The 13,355-nt window shown below is 47.7% G+C and overlaps 1 protein-coding gene across 2 annotated transcripts; it reads right to left on the reverse strand.

Moving 5' to 3' along the window:
• Positions 1 to 99: 99 nt before the first annotated feature.
• Positions 100 to 11,331, reverse strand: NELFB (negative elongation factor complex member B). 2 transcript variants are annotated; one of them, XM_039327063.1, is made up of 14 exons: positions 11,255 to 11,331; positions 8,503 to 8,581; positions 6,567 to 6,730; positions 6,387 to 6,486; positions 4,882 to 5,112; positions 4,509 to 4,694; positions 3,824 to 3,936; positions 3,544 to 3,646; positions 3,061 to 3,156; positions 2,770 to 2,912; positions 2,190 to 2,296; positions 1,647 to 1,788; positions 973 to 1,081; positions 100 to 827 (listed from the first exon to the last, which is right to left on the reverse strand). In XM_039327063.1, the coding sequence occupies exons 1-14, from the start codon at positions 11,284 to 11,286 to the stop codon at positions 687 to 689; spliced, it is 1,746 nt and encodes a 581-aa protein (XP_039182997.1). In that variant the 5' UTR covers positions 11,287 to 11,331; the 3' UTR covers positions 100 to 686. The 2 variants fall into 2 exon arrangements, with proteins under 2 accessions (XP_039182997.1, XP_039182998.1); XM_039327064.1 differs by lacking the exons at positions 8,503 to 8,581; positions 11,255 to 11,331 and adding an exon at positions 7,570 to 7,739.
• Positions 11,332 to 13,355: the final 2,024 nt, after the last annotated feature.

Consider the following 13,355-nt stretch of genomic DNA (forward strand, 5'->3'; position numbering starts at 1 on the left):
ACCTCCAAGGGATCCAGTTACCGCGGACGCAAAGAGTAAATCAACCACAACGAAAGAGAGGAAGGGAAGGAAAAAAAAAAAGCACGTGCCAAAACAGAGGCAGGGCTTGGAAAGTTTATTTTTTCCTACACTAGGAAAAAAACAAACCCAAAGCAAAAAAGGAGTGAACAAATTATTCCCCACCTTTTACCGTTTGTTTTGTGCGTTTCCTATATGCACACAAGAACACACAGGTGTTTTTTGTTTTTGTTTTTTTACAAAAATAACATCTGGATTTAAACCTGCCCTGCCCCTCCAGGGCTAATCCAGACCCCTAAATCGGGGGTCCCCAACCTTGGCAAACTGAAGACTCGTGGACTTCGGCAACCGGCTGGCTGAGGGATTCTGGGAGTTGAAGTCCACAAGGCTTAAAAGTCGCCAAGGTTGGAGACCCCTGCCCTAAGCGATCCTCCCCCTCAAAACAATAACAACAACAATAACCCACTATCTTTAACTGTGCAGCACCCTTCCTGGAAGACACCCACGCCGTGGGATGAGATGCGAAGTAGGCATCTGAGTAGCTTCGTTCAAGGTTGGCCAGGTGACCGTGTCGCAAGCAAGTGGAGTGTGTCCAACCTTTGTCCCCTGACGCCAGGAATGAGCCTGGCTCTCCCAGAGGGAATTGAGGAGGGAAAGAGAGGGTGCATCTATGGTGGAACCGGGGTAGAAGATACTGTTGGGAGGGGCAAATCCATCGGTGGAGCCTCAGCTTCTGGGACGGGGCTAGGCTTGCGGACTTCCAGTTTCTCGCCCAGCTGGTTGTAAAGCTCTTTCACCGCTTCGCTGCTCTGTTTCAAGGAGAAGAGATTTGTTTTTTGTTTTTTTTTTTTAAAAAAAATGGTAAATTGCTGGCCTGGAGGAAGAGCAGCGCTTGAGTCACGAGCTCAATGCGGCCCCAAATTCCCCCCCTCCCTCCCTCTCCTCGCCTCCTACCTGCTTGGTTGGTTCCAAGGCCTTCTGCAGAGACTCCAGCCTGGCAGGGAAGACTTTGTGATGGAGGTGAAGCAGCAGCCTCAGCAGGTGCCGATGGACGTTGTCCTTCCTGGGACGTGGTGGGAACAGACTGTGGGTTCCCCGGTTTTGAAGCCCTGCAGCTTCTCCCAATCAGAAGATCTAACTATCTTCCCTTTCTTCTTTCTCCTTCCTTCCTTCCTTCCTTCCATCCATCCATCCATCCATCCATCCATCCATCCATCCCCTAGGCTGCCTTTTCTTTCCTTGCCTCTCTTCCCTTCTCATCCCTTCACCCCTTCCTTCCTTCTTTCTTTCATTTCCTTTTCCTTGTCTTTCTTTCCTTCCTTCCTTCCTTCCTTCCTTCCTTCCTTCCTTCCTTCCTTCCTTCCTTCCTTCCTTCCTTCCTTCCTTCCTTCCCTCCCCTAGGCTTCCTTCCCTTTCCTTGCCTTCCCAGCCTTCCTTTCCTTTTCCTTTCCTTTCCCTCCTTCCCTCCCCTAGCCTTTCTTTCCTTCCCTTCCTTAGCCTTCCTTTCTTTTCTTTTTCCTTCCTCCTTCCCTTCCCTCCCTTCTTTTTGCCCCCTTCTCTTCCCTTCCCTTCCCCTTCCTGAGGAAAGACAGAACGTGGTCACCTTCTGGAAAGGAGACGGGTGTTACCTGGGGCAGGCAGGCAGGAAGAAGCGGTCGAAAAGGACCGCGCAGAAATCGTCCTGCCCAAATTCGTCAGCCAGCAGGGTAAGGTTGCCTGTGAAGAGGTGCAGGAAAATGTCCCCAAAGGCCAGGTCGTTGAAGGTCTCCGCTGCAAAGTGCCGAGAGAGAGAGAAAGAGACAGGGTGACTTTGAGAAGGTTGGGGGGGGGACCCAGTGGTGGGATTCAACCGGTTTGCACCGCTTCGACAAAACCGATAGCTAATTTTTTGTTGCCCAGGCCCAGAATGGAGTGGCATCCATGCAGAGAACCGGTTGTTCGCTAGGGGGACCTCTTTCTCTCACCCTCTTTCTAAAGAGAGGAGGAGGAGGAGGAGGAGGAGGAGGAGGAGGAGGAGGAGAGAGGGTGGTGGAATCCACGGCGATTGCACCACAATGCCTTCATTTTTTTTTAGTCTTGCAATTTCTTCCTAGCTTAAACAGCCAGCTGTGCCAGGAGGACGCTTGGCCTGTGTTCTGCCTTTTCACTGAGATAAGGACATGGGGACTTACTCAGGGTTGGGACCAAGCGAAGCAGGGCGTTTTTGTTCCTTTGCTTGGTGATGTGGAGCACGTAGTATAGGCCCACCTCACAGGCGATCCGCTGTTCTTGGAGAAATCTGGGACAGGCGAGAAAGAGCTTCGGCTGCCGTGTTCGTTCGTTCGTTCACTCACTCATTTATTCATTTGCTCTCGGTCATTTGCCTGTTCGTTCACTCACGCACTTTCATTGGGTGCTGTCTTTATTATTTCTTCTTCTACTTTTCCCACAACAGCCCTGTGAGGTGGGCTGGGCTGAGGAAGGGGCGGGGCGGGCAGGCCCACCCCCACCCAGCCGGCTTTCATGCCTTAAGGTGGGATTAGAACTCACCATCTCCTGGTGATCGACCCAAAGTCACCCAGCTACATTTCATGGCTAAGGTGGGACTAGAACTTGCCGTCTCCTGCTGTCTAACTAGGTGCCTTACCATTTCCCTCCCCTCTTAATGCCCTTTTCTAACTCACAATTCTCAATGGGCCCAGTTTCTTCAGCCCTGCTGAGCACCAGGTTTTGACTGTTGGACAAAAAGTTCCCAAACTGAAAGGTACTTACTTTGGAAACAACTCAGGGATGGTGCTGGGGTAAGAAGCTGGACCCTTCTCTTCCGAAGGCAGCTTCTGATCCACAGTGAAGGTGTAGTCATCCACCACGAAGGCCATCAACATTGGCAGAAATTTGGTGATCAAATCCACCTCCTGAGGCACAGAAAGGCAGTGGAAGGTCGCCTAATCTTATCCCCAAGGTCTTTCTGGACAGAGCATTGTCCATTTAGAAGAATATAGCTGCTAAGGAAGGAATGGACCTTCAAGACCATCAGCGATGGCGTTCCCGGTGGTACCTTACCAGTTTGGGTTCTTTGAAGATCTGGCTGTCAATCACATCCCAAGCCCCTTGCCCCAGGGACAGCATCCTCAGAAGTAGTAAGAGTTCTGGGCTTTCCTGAAAATTTAGGAGAAGAAGAAGAGTTGGAAGGGACCTTGGAGGTCTTCTAGTCCAGCCCCCTGCTCAAGCAGGAGAACTTACACCATCGCAGATAGGGGATTTCTAGTCTCTTCTTTAACAACATCGGGCATGGAAGCGAGTGAATTCTCTGGATGCTAAAATCCGTTGGGTCAACTACTCATTCAATGAACAAGTGAAAAATAAGCTACGATGGCTGCGTGGGTGTTGGGAACCAACCCCGATGCGATATCGCAATGCAAAGTCCACCCTTTGTAATTGTGTTGCAGGATTCCACAACCGATGGGAAGGTCCGTTTCATCATTTCTCCCTGAGGTTAACCCCGCGGGGCCAATCCTATCCAGAGGATAATGCTGTCTAACTTACCCTGGGTAACACTTCTTGACCAATCAGCTCCTGCAAATGCCGGATCGTGCTCAAAACCAAGGTGTTGATGGCAAACGGGTCGCACAAGATCATCGACAGGTCCCTAAGGAAGGAGAGACAAACAAACAAACGCATCAAATGCATCACTGTAGCAAGCTACTTTTCGAGGCTCGCTTTCCCCAAGGTAGAATCCCTCCTCATTTGGGTCTTTCAGTGGTTTTAACCGTTTTTGCAGCGGAAAAAGCCTCTTAAGCCTGCCTCCAGAGTCTTCAGCACTTACCCCAGCACTTGTTCTTGGGCCTTTTTCACTCCGTCGAGGAAGCCCTGCAGCTCCCGCGCCCGTTTGTTGTCAACAAACCTCTCCCGAATGCAAGCGTCGAGGCACCACGTAAACTGTCAAGGGAGCAAAAAATAATATTTTTTTTGGGGGGGGGGAGATTTGACATAAGCTGTGAACAGGAGGAGAGCTGGCCAGCTCCTGAAAGAATGCAGGCCCCTGGAAAGGGAAGTGGTGAGGCTAGAAAGATGGAGGTGGTGAGTTTTAGTCCCGCCTTTAGGCGTGAAAGCCAGCTGTGTGACTTTGGGCCAATCACCAGGAGATGGTGAGTTCTAATCCCACCTTAATCCTGAAAGCTAGCTGGATGACTTAGGCCCAAATACCAGGAGACAGTGAATTCTAGTCCCACTTTAGGCATGAAAGCCAGCTGTGTGACTTTGGGCCAATCACCAGGAGACAGTGAGTTCTAGTCCCGCCTTAGGCATGAAAGCCAGTTGGGCCGGCCCTCTTTTTCTCTCAGACCAACCCACCTCACAGGGTCGTCGCTGAACAGAAAACAGGAGGAGGAGGAATTTGTGTCGGATATGTTTGTCGTTTTGAGTTCTTTGTAAAAAAAAGTACAGAACGACGGAATACAAAGAAGTAAAAATTAAATGTAGAGCTGCACAGCTGTTTCTTGCGTTGGTACCTTGTGGCAGGGGTCCACTGTGCAGATCTCGCTGATGTCCAGATCGTGGAGCGACATCAGGAGCTCCGCCCTCAGCGTGCAATAATGGACGTTCCGCGTCCGGAGGAAGAGCGTCCGGAGGAACTGAAGCACCATGTCGTACAGCTTCACGTTCTTCCCGATCATCTGGGTCAGCTTCTGAACCACCTTTGAAACAAAGACAGGGCAAGATTCTGAGTGCCTCCAGCAATCAGGGGATGGGGGGGGGAAGAAGAGGGAGGAGGGCAGATCTGGGTGCCTCCCGCTCTTCTGCGGTGGGAAAGTTCAAAGTTTCCCCCAAAGTCTCCAAGCTGGTGGCCCAAACTACCTCCAACTCATCCTTCTTGGGGCTTACCTCTCCCTGACGCCTGGTTCTAGGAGAAGGGCTGAAGAAGTTCTGCAGCACGGAGAGGTCACTGCTGAATAAAGCGTTCTCCTTCTCCAGAATGTACTGCTTCAGCAACGGGGAGACCTCGTCTCCAAACAGAGCCTGGTTATCTTGCCAGATCTGGCGTTTCACTTCCACGGCACAGGCTTTATACAGATCCTTGTCGGCCATCACCAGCTTCAACTTTTTTTCGGGAACCTGGGTTCAAGCATGTCATCAGGAGCCAGTTGCAAAAGGAGGGCCCCCGGTTTGTAGCGAATGTTTTTCCAGTTCTACTTCTGGAGCGTTCTATTTCTTGTTCCGCCATGTTTCTATTGTATTTCTACATCTAGAGCGCCTAGAGAAGCATAGTTTTAGCCTCTGGATGTTATGCCTCGGTGTCCTTTCACAACAGCACGTTGTTCAGGACTCAAAAGATCACTCATTCCCTGCCCCAACAAGCAGCCATTTCAAAAACCAACCCGGTGCCAAGGGTAGATATTGGGCTGACTTTCCCCCACTGTTCCAAGTCATGTTCTTTTAAAAACATGGTTTGTTGGACAATTCCCCTTTGGCCGAGTTCCTGCGTGGCTTAGTTCTGCTAAACCAGGAAGCCCAGTTAATGTCTGGCTTCTGAGGACAGGCCAAAGCGAAACAAAGCCAAATCAAACGCTGACACACTATGCAAACCTCACCATTTTCTAGGCTTGATAAAACTGTTTCTAAAGCTAGAGAGGAACAGAGCTGCTGGAGTCCCATAGCCTACTCTTTTTCCCCTGTCAAGACGTTAATAAAAACATGGGCACATCCAGCTGTAAAGATGTTGACACAGGGCGGGTTTGAGTCAAGCAAGCATAATTCACAAGGTCAGTCCTTTTTGGGGATGGAACTCAGCCACTAAGGAAGGGAGAAAGAAATACCTTGGGTGAAAAACGCCTCCTCTGGACCTGATAGCCCTTACACATTAGGTTCTGAATAAAGGGGAATTTTAGACAGGAACAGAGGAAATTGAATTGTACATAAAGGGGGAGGGAGGGAGGATAGAAGGAAGGAAGGAAGGAAGGAAGGAAGGAAGGAAGGAAGGAAGGAAGGAAGGAAGGAAGGAAGGAAGGAAGGAAGGGGAAAGAAGGAAGGAAGGAAGGAAGGAAGGAAGGAAGGAAGGAAGGGGAAAGAAGGAAGAAGGGAGGGAGGAAGGAAGGAAGGAGGGAGGGAGGAAGGAAAGAAGGAAGGGGAGAGAGAAGACAGAGAGGAAGGAAGGAAGGAGGGGAAAGAAGGAAGGAATGAAGGAAGGAAGGGGAAAGAAGGAAGGAAGGAAGGAAGGAAGAAGGAAGGAAGGGGAAAGAAGGGAGGGAGGGAGGAAGGAAGGAAAGAAGGAAGGAAGTCACAGGACTTTCTAAGAACGATCCTGAATTCCACCTAAGCAAACCACGGATCACCCTTTTACTAGATACTCGGATGGCACCTAGATTAACAGTGATTTTCTTAGTTTCTACCTTGGGCAAATGTTTCATGACGCACATCACCACTGGCTGGATGGACGGCATCTTTACCAAAGGGAAACTCTTCTCCAGGAGATCTTCCAGCTTTTTGTACCTGGGAGAAGAAAGGAGAAGACAGAGGTCCATTTTCAGCCCGAGGTGCAGATCCCTTCGATGGCGGTCCAGCCAACCTACCTTTCGTTGGCCTTTCCTTCAGCGGCAATAGCCGAGACCCTCTCCAGAAGCTTCTCACGCAGCTCATCAAACACTGACTGGTGGAACTCCAGCCTAGGGGTGCCATGGAGGTCCAGGAAAGGGAGGGCGGACTGAAGGGAGGGCAGCAGGATGCCGTTTTCTGTCTGTCAACATGGCACATGTGGGGTTCAAACAGATTAGGGCAGATAATTCCGACATTTCTCACCCACCATGAACAAGCAATGCAGGTCTAACTGAACTCCATCCCTGAGAACATAGAATTACAGAGCTGGAAGGGAGATCTTGGAGATCCTCTAGCCCAACCCCTTGCTCAAGCAGGAAACCCTATCCCATTTCTTCTTGAAAACCTCCAGTGATGGGAGCACCCAGAACTTCTGGAGGCAAGTCTGGAAGTTAAAAGTTCACACATCTTAAAGTTGCCAAGTTTGAAAAAAGCATTGCATTATTGTTGTTGTTTTATTGTTTGTTGTTGTTATTTTAAAAAAAAAAGGATTTTCCCCTTCACAAAGAAAATGAATGCTGCATGGGGCGGGGTGGGGGGAGCGCGCAGAGAAGAGGAAGGCAGTTCAAATATCCGGCGGCCATAAACAGACTAAAACCCATCCTGGATTTTCAGCCTGGGAAACCCCCAAACTTGGGCAACCTGTTAGCCCTTGCACCCAATGCAATGCCCAGCCGAATGCGCCGCTTGCAACAGACCCAGAGGCGGCGTTAGGAGAGATTTTAAAGAGCAATTCAGCAAAAAATAAAATAAAATAGAGGCTGGGGAGAACAAGGCAGCTTGGCCCCGGAACTAGCATGCTTTTTTTTTTTTTTTTGCACCAGTGCTAAGCGTAAACTCTCCCAGATTTTGCAAGCCGTAGGAAAATAAAAGAAGACTCAGGAGGGCAGTTGCATGCTTCGCCCCGGGACTAGTCCTCCACGGCAACGGGAATGCGGAAGAGAGACACCCCCCCCCTACGCCGCCCCCCGTTCCCTCCACCTGGAACTGCTCGATGGCCTTCAGGGGCTCCATGCAATTGGTGAGCGTCTCCTTCAAGTCCTCCCCGTTGGCCACCCCGAGCTCTTGCAAGCCGGCGAACATGATGCCAGGCTCCGCAGCCCGCGCGGGGTCCCGCCCGCCCCGTTAACGGCCGCGGTGCAACGGCGAAAGGCGCCCCCCAGCGGCCCTCGGTCCGCCGCTCTAGACGTCCCGCCGGGAAACCGCGCCTACCCGCGCCCGCGCCGAAGGTTCCGCTTCGCTGCGCGGGCCGAGACGGACGCGCGTCGTCGCCTCGTTCCGACCAGAAAAATAAAAACAAACAAACAAAAATTAAGCTAAAACGTCCCCCAAGCTGATTCCTTGGGGAAAATTGCATCGGCCTCTTCAGAAAGGTTTAGCCCCGAGGCTGGTCAAGCACTTCAAATCAACTGTGGATATAACTTTAGAATGGAATAGAATGGAACAGAAAATTAGAATAGAATAGAATAGAATAGAATAGAATAGAATAGAATAGAATAGAATAGAATAGAATAGAATAGAATAGAATACGTTGGTTTTGGCTGTCATTTTTGGTGGTTTCCTAGGATGCTTTTAACAAAAGAACTATAAATGAGTTTCCTTAATGCCTATTTAGGATGTATTGTAGATGGATCTGGCTGGATGACGCAGCAGGATACTGGAGCATCTTTAGTTTTAGGGTTCCCCCCTCCCAGTGTCTTAATTATCTTTTTCTTTCCATTAGCCTGCCTGGACCAATAAACCAGAGAGCAAATGAGGCATTTAAAATGCCCAGCCTGAAATTAATGGTTGAAATCATCTCAACGGAACGAAACTTTGGGATGGTCCCTACTACGTAAAGCCTCGAAGTTTCTAAGCAATGCACTTAGAACCAAAATCAACAATATTCGGGGAACGGGTACTTTGTTGACTTACCCTTAGGCTTGCAAATCTCTGATTTGGGCTGCCCTTTGCTTTTCCTCTCCTTCCTTCTGTTTTGATTCTGCTTTTCCTTCTGCAAAGTGCAATTTAAAAATAAAATAAAAATGCTTAGTCTTACCTGCCCCTTTCTTTCTTAAAGAGCCAAAGTGACTTCATTTAAGGGCAAATTGTCTGTCTGTCTATCTATCTATCTATCTCTGTCTACCTATCAATTTATTTTTTCCTTCCTTTTTCTCTTTTCTTTTCTTCCGTCCTTTTTCTTTCCTTCCTCCCTCCCTCCCAACTTCTTTCTCTCTCCCCCCTTCCTTCCTTTCTCTCTCATTACCCTTTACATGCTCTGTGCATATGCATGCTGCTCTATGCAAATTAGAAGCAGTGTTAAATATTTCATGGTGAAATTTACAAATTAGAGGACTAGGAGCACAATAGAAGATATTGCCTCTCCCTCTTCCCTGCCCCCTTCTCCATCTTCTCTTTCTCTTCCCCCCCCCCCCTCTTCCACCCTGGGGCCCAGTGGACAGGCATTTTGGATTGATGAGCCAGCCTCCTGAACCAGCCAGGGGATTCAGTGGCAGCTCCTCTGAAAGGGAAAAAGGCGGAGGGAGAACCCAACTCTCAGCTCCCAAATGCCCTTTGTCTGGTATCATCTGCAACTCTTTGGCTCTCCTTTGGCGACCATATCCAAAATGCTTGTCTTACAATCTACAGCGGATTCCTTTAAATTTAATTTCTTAGTACTCTTCTCCTTAGAGATCTGGCGGGGGGGGGGGAAGAAGTGTGAATCTGTACGAATTGATCTATGTCCCTTTTCCATCCATTCACCCCCCCTCCCTTTTATTCAGAGAGTGCATTCTGCAGATGCATTCTTACAAATCTCCCATTTTAAGGCACGACGCCATGCAGCCTAACGCTTGACTTTTGGAAAATTGGGATTTTAAAAATGGATGCTCTCTCTGAGCTTGGTTATTTTTCTGGCAGGCGTTTCATTACCTAACTAGGTAACATCCTCAGTGTTACTTAGTGGAGATAACAAATCATCTGCAAGAAAACAACCAAGCTCAGAGAGCACCAAGGAGCCTTCATTTCCAGCCCGGGCTACAAATATTCTCGGTTATTTAAAAAATTAAATGTGTGTTTAATTGTTGAAGGTTTGGCCACTGAGACAGAACAACCTCCACTTTAGAGCTCCTCTCTGCTAAAGAGAAAGCAATGAGGTATGTAATTCTCAGCGAGAAATATGTTTGCTACTCCGTTACTATCCGGAACAGAATAATCGCAGGTAACTGAAAGACTTTCAGTGACTGCATGAAAACAGCTTTGGTTAAAAGAGATTTTCACAGGCGTTCATTTGCTTCTTGGGATGTCAGTTTGCCAAACCATCATCACGGCGGTTGCCATGGGAACACCAGGTTATGCGCTCAAGGGAATCTGCCATGTGCCTGTCTTCTTGTGACTCAGGGAATGCATGCCTGCCTCCACCGGCCGCCCACTTATCTTCTATCGTGTCATAGCACATGCATCCCTGGGTACCCAGGGAGGCATTGGCCCATGTCTACTGGGAAGGTCTTGGAAACATGTGAATTAGGTATCTGCACGGGGCTAGGGCATGAATATAATCACAGCTCTATTTTCCTCTGACTTGGCTAGGTGGAATTGGAGAGAATTAGAACAGGAGAATAACAACTCCTGAATAACGTGCCCTTAATGATGTGTTCATCATTAAGAGAATAGAGGGACAATGTGATGCGGGCTGCAAACTGCGGGACGGTGAGTTCTAGTCCCACCTTAGCCATGAAAGCCAGCTGGGTGACTGTGGGCCAATCACCAGGAGACGGTGAGTTCTAGTCTTGCCTTAGCTATGAAAGGGGGCTGGGTGACTTTGGGCCAATCACCAGGAGACAAATGAGTTCTAGTCCCACCTCAGGTATGAAAGTAACTTTGAGCCAATCACCAAGACTGGGAGTTCTAGACCCACTTTAGGCACAAAAGCCAGCTGGGCGACTCAGCCAATCACCAGGAGACGGTGTGTCCTAGTTCCGCCTTAGGCGGGAAAGCCAGCTGGATAACTGAGCCAATCACCAGGAGATGGTGAGTTCTAGTTCCGCCTTAGGCATGGAAGTCGTCTGGGTGGCTTTGGGAGAGCCCCGTTCTCCTGAAGGGGCATTAGGTAAGCTGGCTGCCTTGAGTTACTTATAAAAATATAAAGGCGTGTTGAGTTGATTGTGGTTGAAAATAATCCATCTTATTGGATGCCAGTTTCCTTGACAACTGTTTGGAAGTGATACAATCTTGGATTTTCTGAGGGTCTCCCAAGCCAGATACTCTGAAAATCCAAGCCTGCTTTGCTGGCCTGAGGTCGGTAACATCTCAAGCACTCTTAGGCAGAGAGAAGGTTCCTTAGCTGATGCGATTCTGAATCGCCTCTTTTTTATTTCAAATGTGCTAAACCAGTCTTTCTGCATTCGGTAACATTCCTGTTCATCTGGGCGCGAGCTAAAGCTACCCATCCTTTTATTTCCTTTCTAGATAAGCCACATTATGCAAAACACTGAGAAAGGATAGAGAAGGTAAGAAGGCAGCAAACCAAAGGACATCGGCCAGAAATAAGAAAACAAACCCTAACTCAATCTAGTTTATGGCAGCACTATTTCGGCTTCTGTTTATTTTTCCTCGAAAACCATCCTTGCTTCTCTCAGATCCACAAGTGACCAAATACCTCGCTTTTTGTTCTTTTTAAATTTCTCACCTTTCTGTTTTCCAGGATCTCATCAACTTCATAAAATCGTAATTGTCTCAATTGTCCCTTTCCTCTTTCTCCTCCAACTGGAGCTGATCTTAAATTAACCAACAAACAAACAAGATTGGATCTAATTAGTACTTGGATAAGTGCCAGCATGGTAAGAGAAATTCTAACACTATCTGATATTTTACAAACATCTGTTACCTCTTTGGTGGCAGGGGTTTTTTTTCCCCTTCTTCTTTTGATTTCCACCTGCCCATTCTGGAATGGAAAGGAATGAGAGTGTTTAGTTCTGGAATGGGAAGAAATGAAGAGTTTTTAAAGAATAAATACGACCTCGTGGCCACAGCCACGACATTTGCCAAATCAAGCTTAATTCGGTGGTTACTTGGCAACGTGGGAGAGGCATCTGTCTGTTGGATCTTACCCTCCATCAAAATGGCTAGGAGAGTTTATTATGCAATCCATCCTTCAGAAAAGAAAGGAAAACCAGATTAATCACATGGTGCACGGTTGTGCAGCAACGCCTAAGAACACAACCACTGTTTCACACAACTCAAGTTGATGTCCTTGTTCTCCAGGTTGCAAAAAGATTCATGGTGTTTCTATGTAATCATGCTTTTTCAACATTTGCATTCCTTTATGGAGCACAGTCTGCTCCTCTTAAGATTAATGGCTTCTTGAGCATTGCTTCGGGCACCACTGAAGCACCGAATGGGGTGGACCTTCAACCCTGTTTGTGCATCACTGGGGGAGGGGGAGGAAGGCATCACCCCCACAAAAGACCACACTAATTTGTCCATAATTTCCAAGAGCTAATGTCTAGCTTGTATCTATGGAAAACTTAGAAACCGTTGAAAAAGGAAATGTAATATGTTTTCTCAAAGAGGAGAAAATGCTAGTGAGCAGAATTAGGGGTTTCAGAGATCATGAGTTCTCTCTTCTTATGGATCTTAAACAGGACATCAACTAGCACCGAGGATGTTACCTAGTTAGGGTAATGAAACGTGTGCAAGAAAACAAGCAAGATCAGTGAGCACCAAGGACCCCTCATAAACCACACAGTTCTTCCAAGGGTTTGATGTCTTCAGGTCGATGACTCTCATCTATTACCTTTCCAAAGGCACCAGATACCTTCAAACAGGCCAGGATTCAAAGTTGGACATGGGGCAAGAATTGAAATTTAATGAAAACCTGAAGAGTTACAAAATCACTGTAAACCTATCAGGGTCCCTCCTGGATAAAACAAAGAAATAAAAAGTTTCAAGTAGATTGTTATCCTTTTGACCAGGAAGAGAAGGCCAGATCTTGAGAAGATCTGTAAGCAGATGACCCTGTACCAGATGTCTAGCAGTAGATGAGGAGAACTCTGGAAACCCAGACAGCCCACTTAAAGCAGCATCAAAAAGGATGCATGAAGAACCGAAGGAATTTCTCCTGCTTCTTTCTCAGCCCAGAGCTTGTAAGATTGGACTTTGACCGCAATAAATTGAATTAAATTGAGCTTGTAAGATTCTGTTTTAGAGCACACGTGCATTGATTACAATATATAAAGCTTCAGAGATGCCGAGCATGAAATGATCCCAAATGCAACTTGATTAAATATAGCTTCAGGGGTTTCTTTTGCAAAGAATGTGGTAGACCCGTTTACAGAAGCTACCCTGCTCCAGATTGGTTCTGAGCACTCCCTGGGAGAAAGATACACTCTCTACCAGAGATGAGTCTTCAAGATAACAGTGGTTATGTCAACCTCACCCTTTCTCAAGACATGCGGCTAAGCATTTTTCAGCCCCGCCCTGCAAGAAACAAATCCTTGTTTATCAGGATGGGAGGAATGCCCCAACTCAACTTTTAGGCAAGGCAAACAAGGGCGTATTGCTCTCGTCTAACTAAATTTATGGATCCTAAGCAGATTCTGTCAAGTTGTTTCTATCATGAGAGCAGATAAGTGACATGATAGCAATGTTCCAGTATCTCAGGGGCTGCCACAAAGAAGAGGGGGGTCAACCTATTCTCCAAAGCCCCTGAAGGCAGGACAAATGATGGAAACTAACCAAAGAGAGAAGCAACCTAGAAACAAAGAGAAATTTCCTGACTGTGAGAACAA

This window comes from Crotalus tigris, unplaced genomic scaffold (genome assembly GCF_016545835.1).
Source record: "Crotalus tigris isolate CLP2741 ecotype Arizona unplaced genomic scaffold, ASM1654583v1 scf7180000024350.909852, whole genome shotgun sequence".
Lineage (NCBI taxonomy): Eukaryota > Metazoa > Chordata > Lepidosauria > Squamata > Viperidae > Crotalus > Crotalus tigris.

Excerpts from the sequence above, each read along its gene's own strand:
- NELFB (XM_039327063.1), bottom strand. The coding sequence starts at position 11,286 with ATGAAGTTGATGAGATCCTGGAAAACAGAAAG. Across the intron at positions 6,731-8,502 it reads AGAGATTTGCAAGCCTAAGG|ACAGAAAACGGCATCCTGCT; the intron begins GTAAGTCAACAA and ends CCATGTTGACAG. Across the intron at positions 828-972 it reads CCTTGGAACCAACCAAGCAG|AGCAGCGAAGCGGTGAAAGA; the intron begins GTAGGAGGCGAG and ends TCCTTGAAACAG.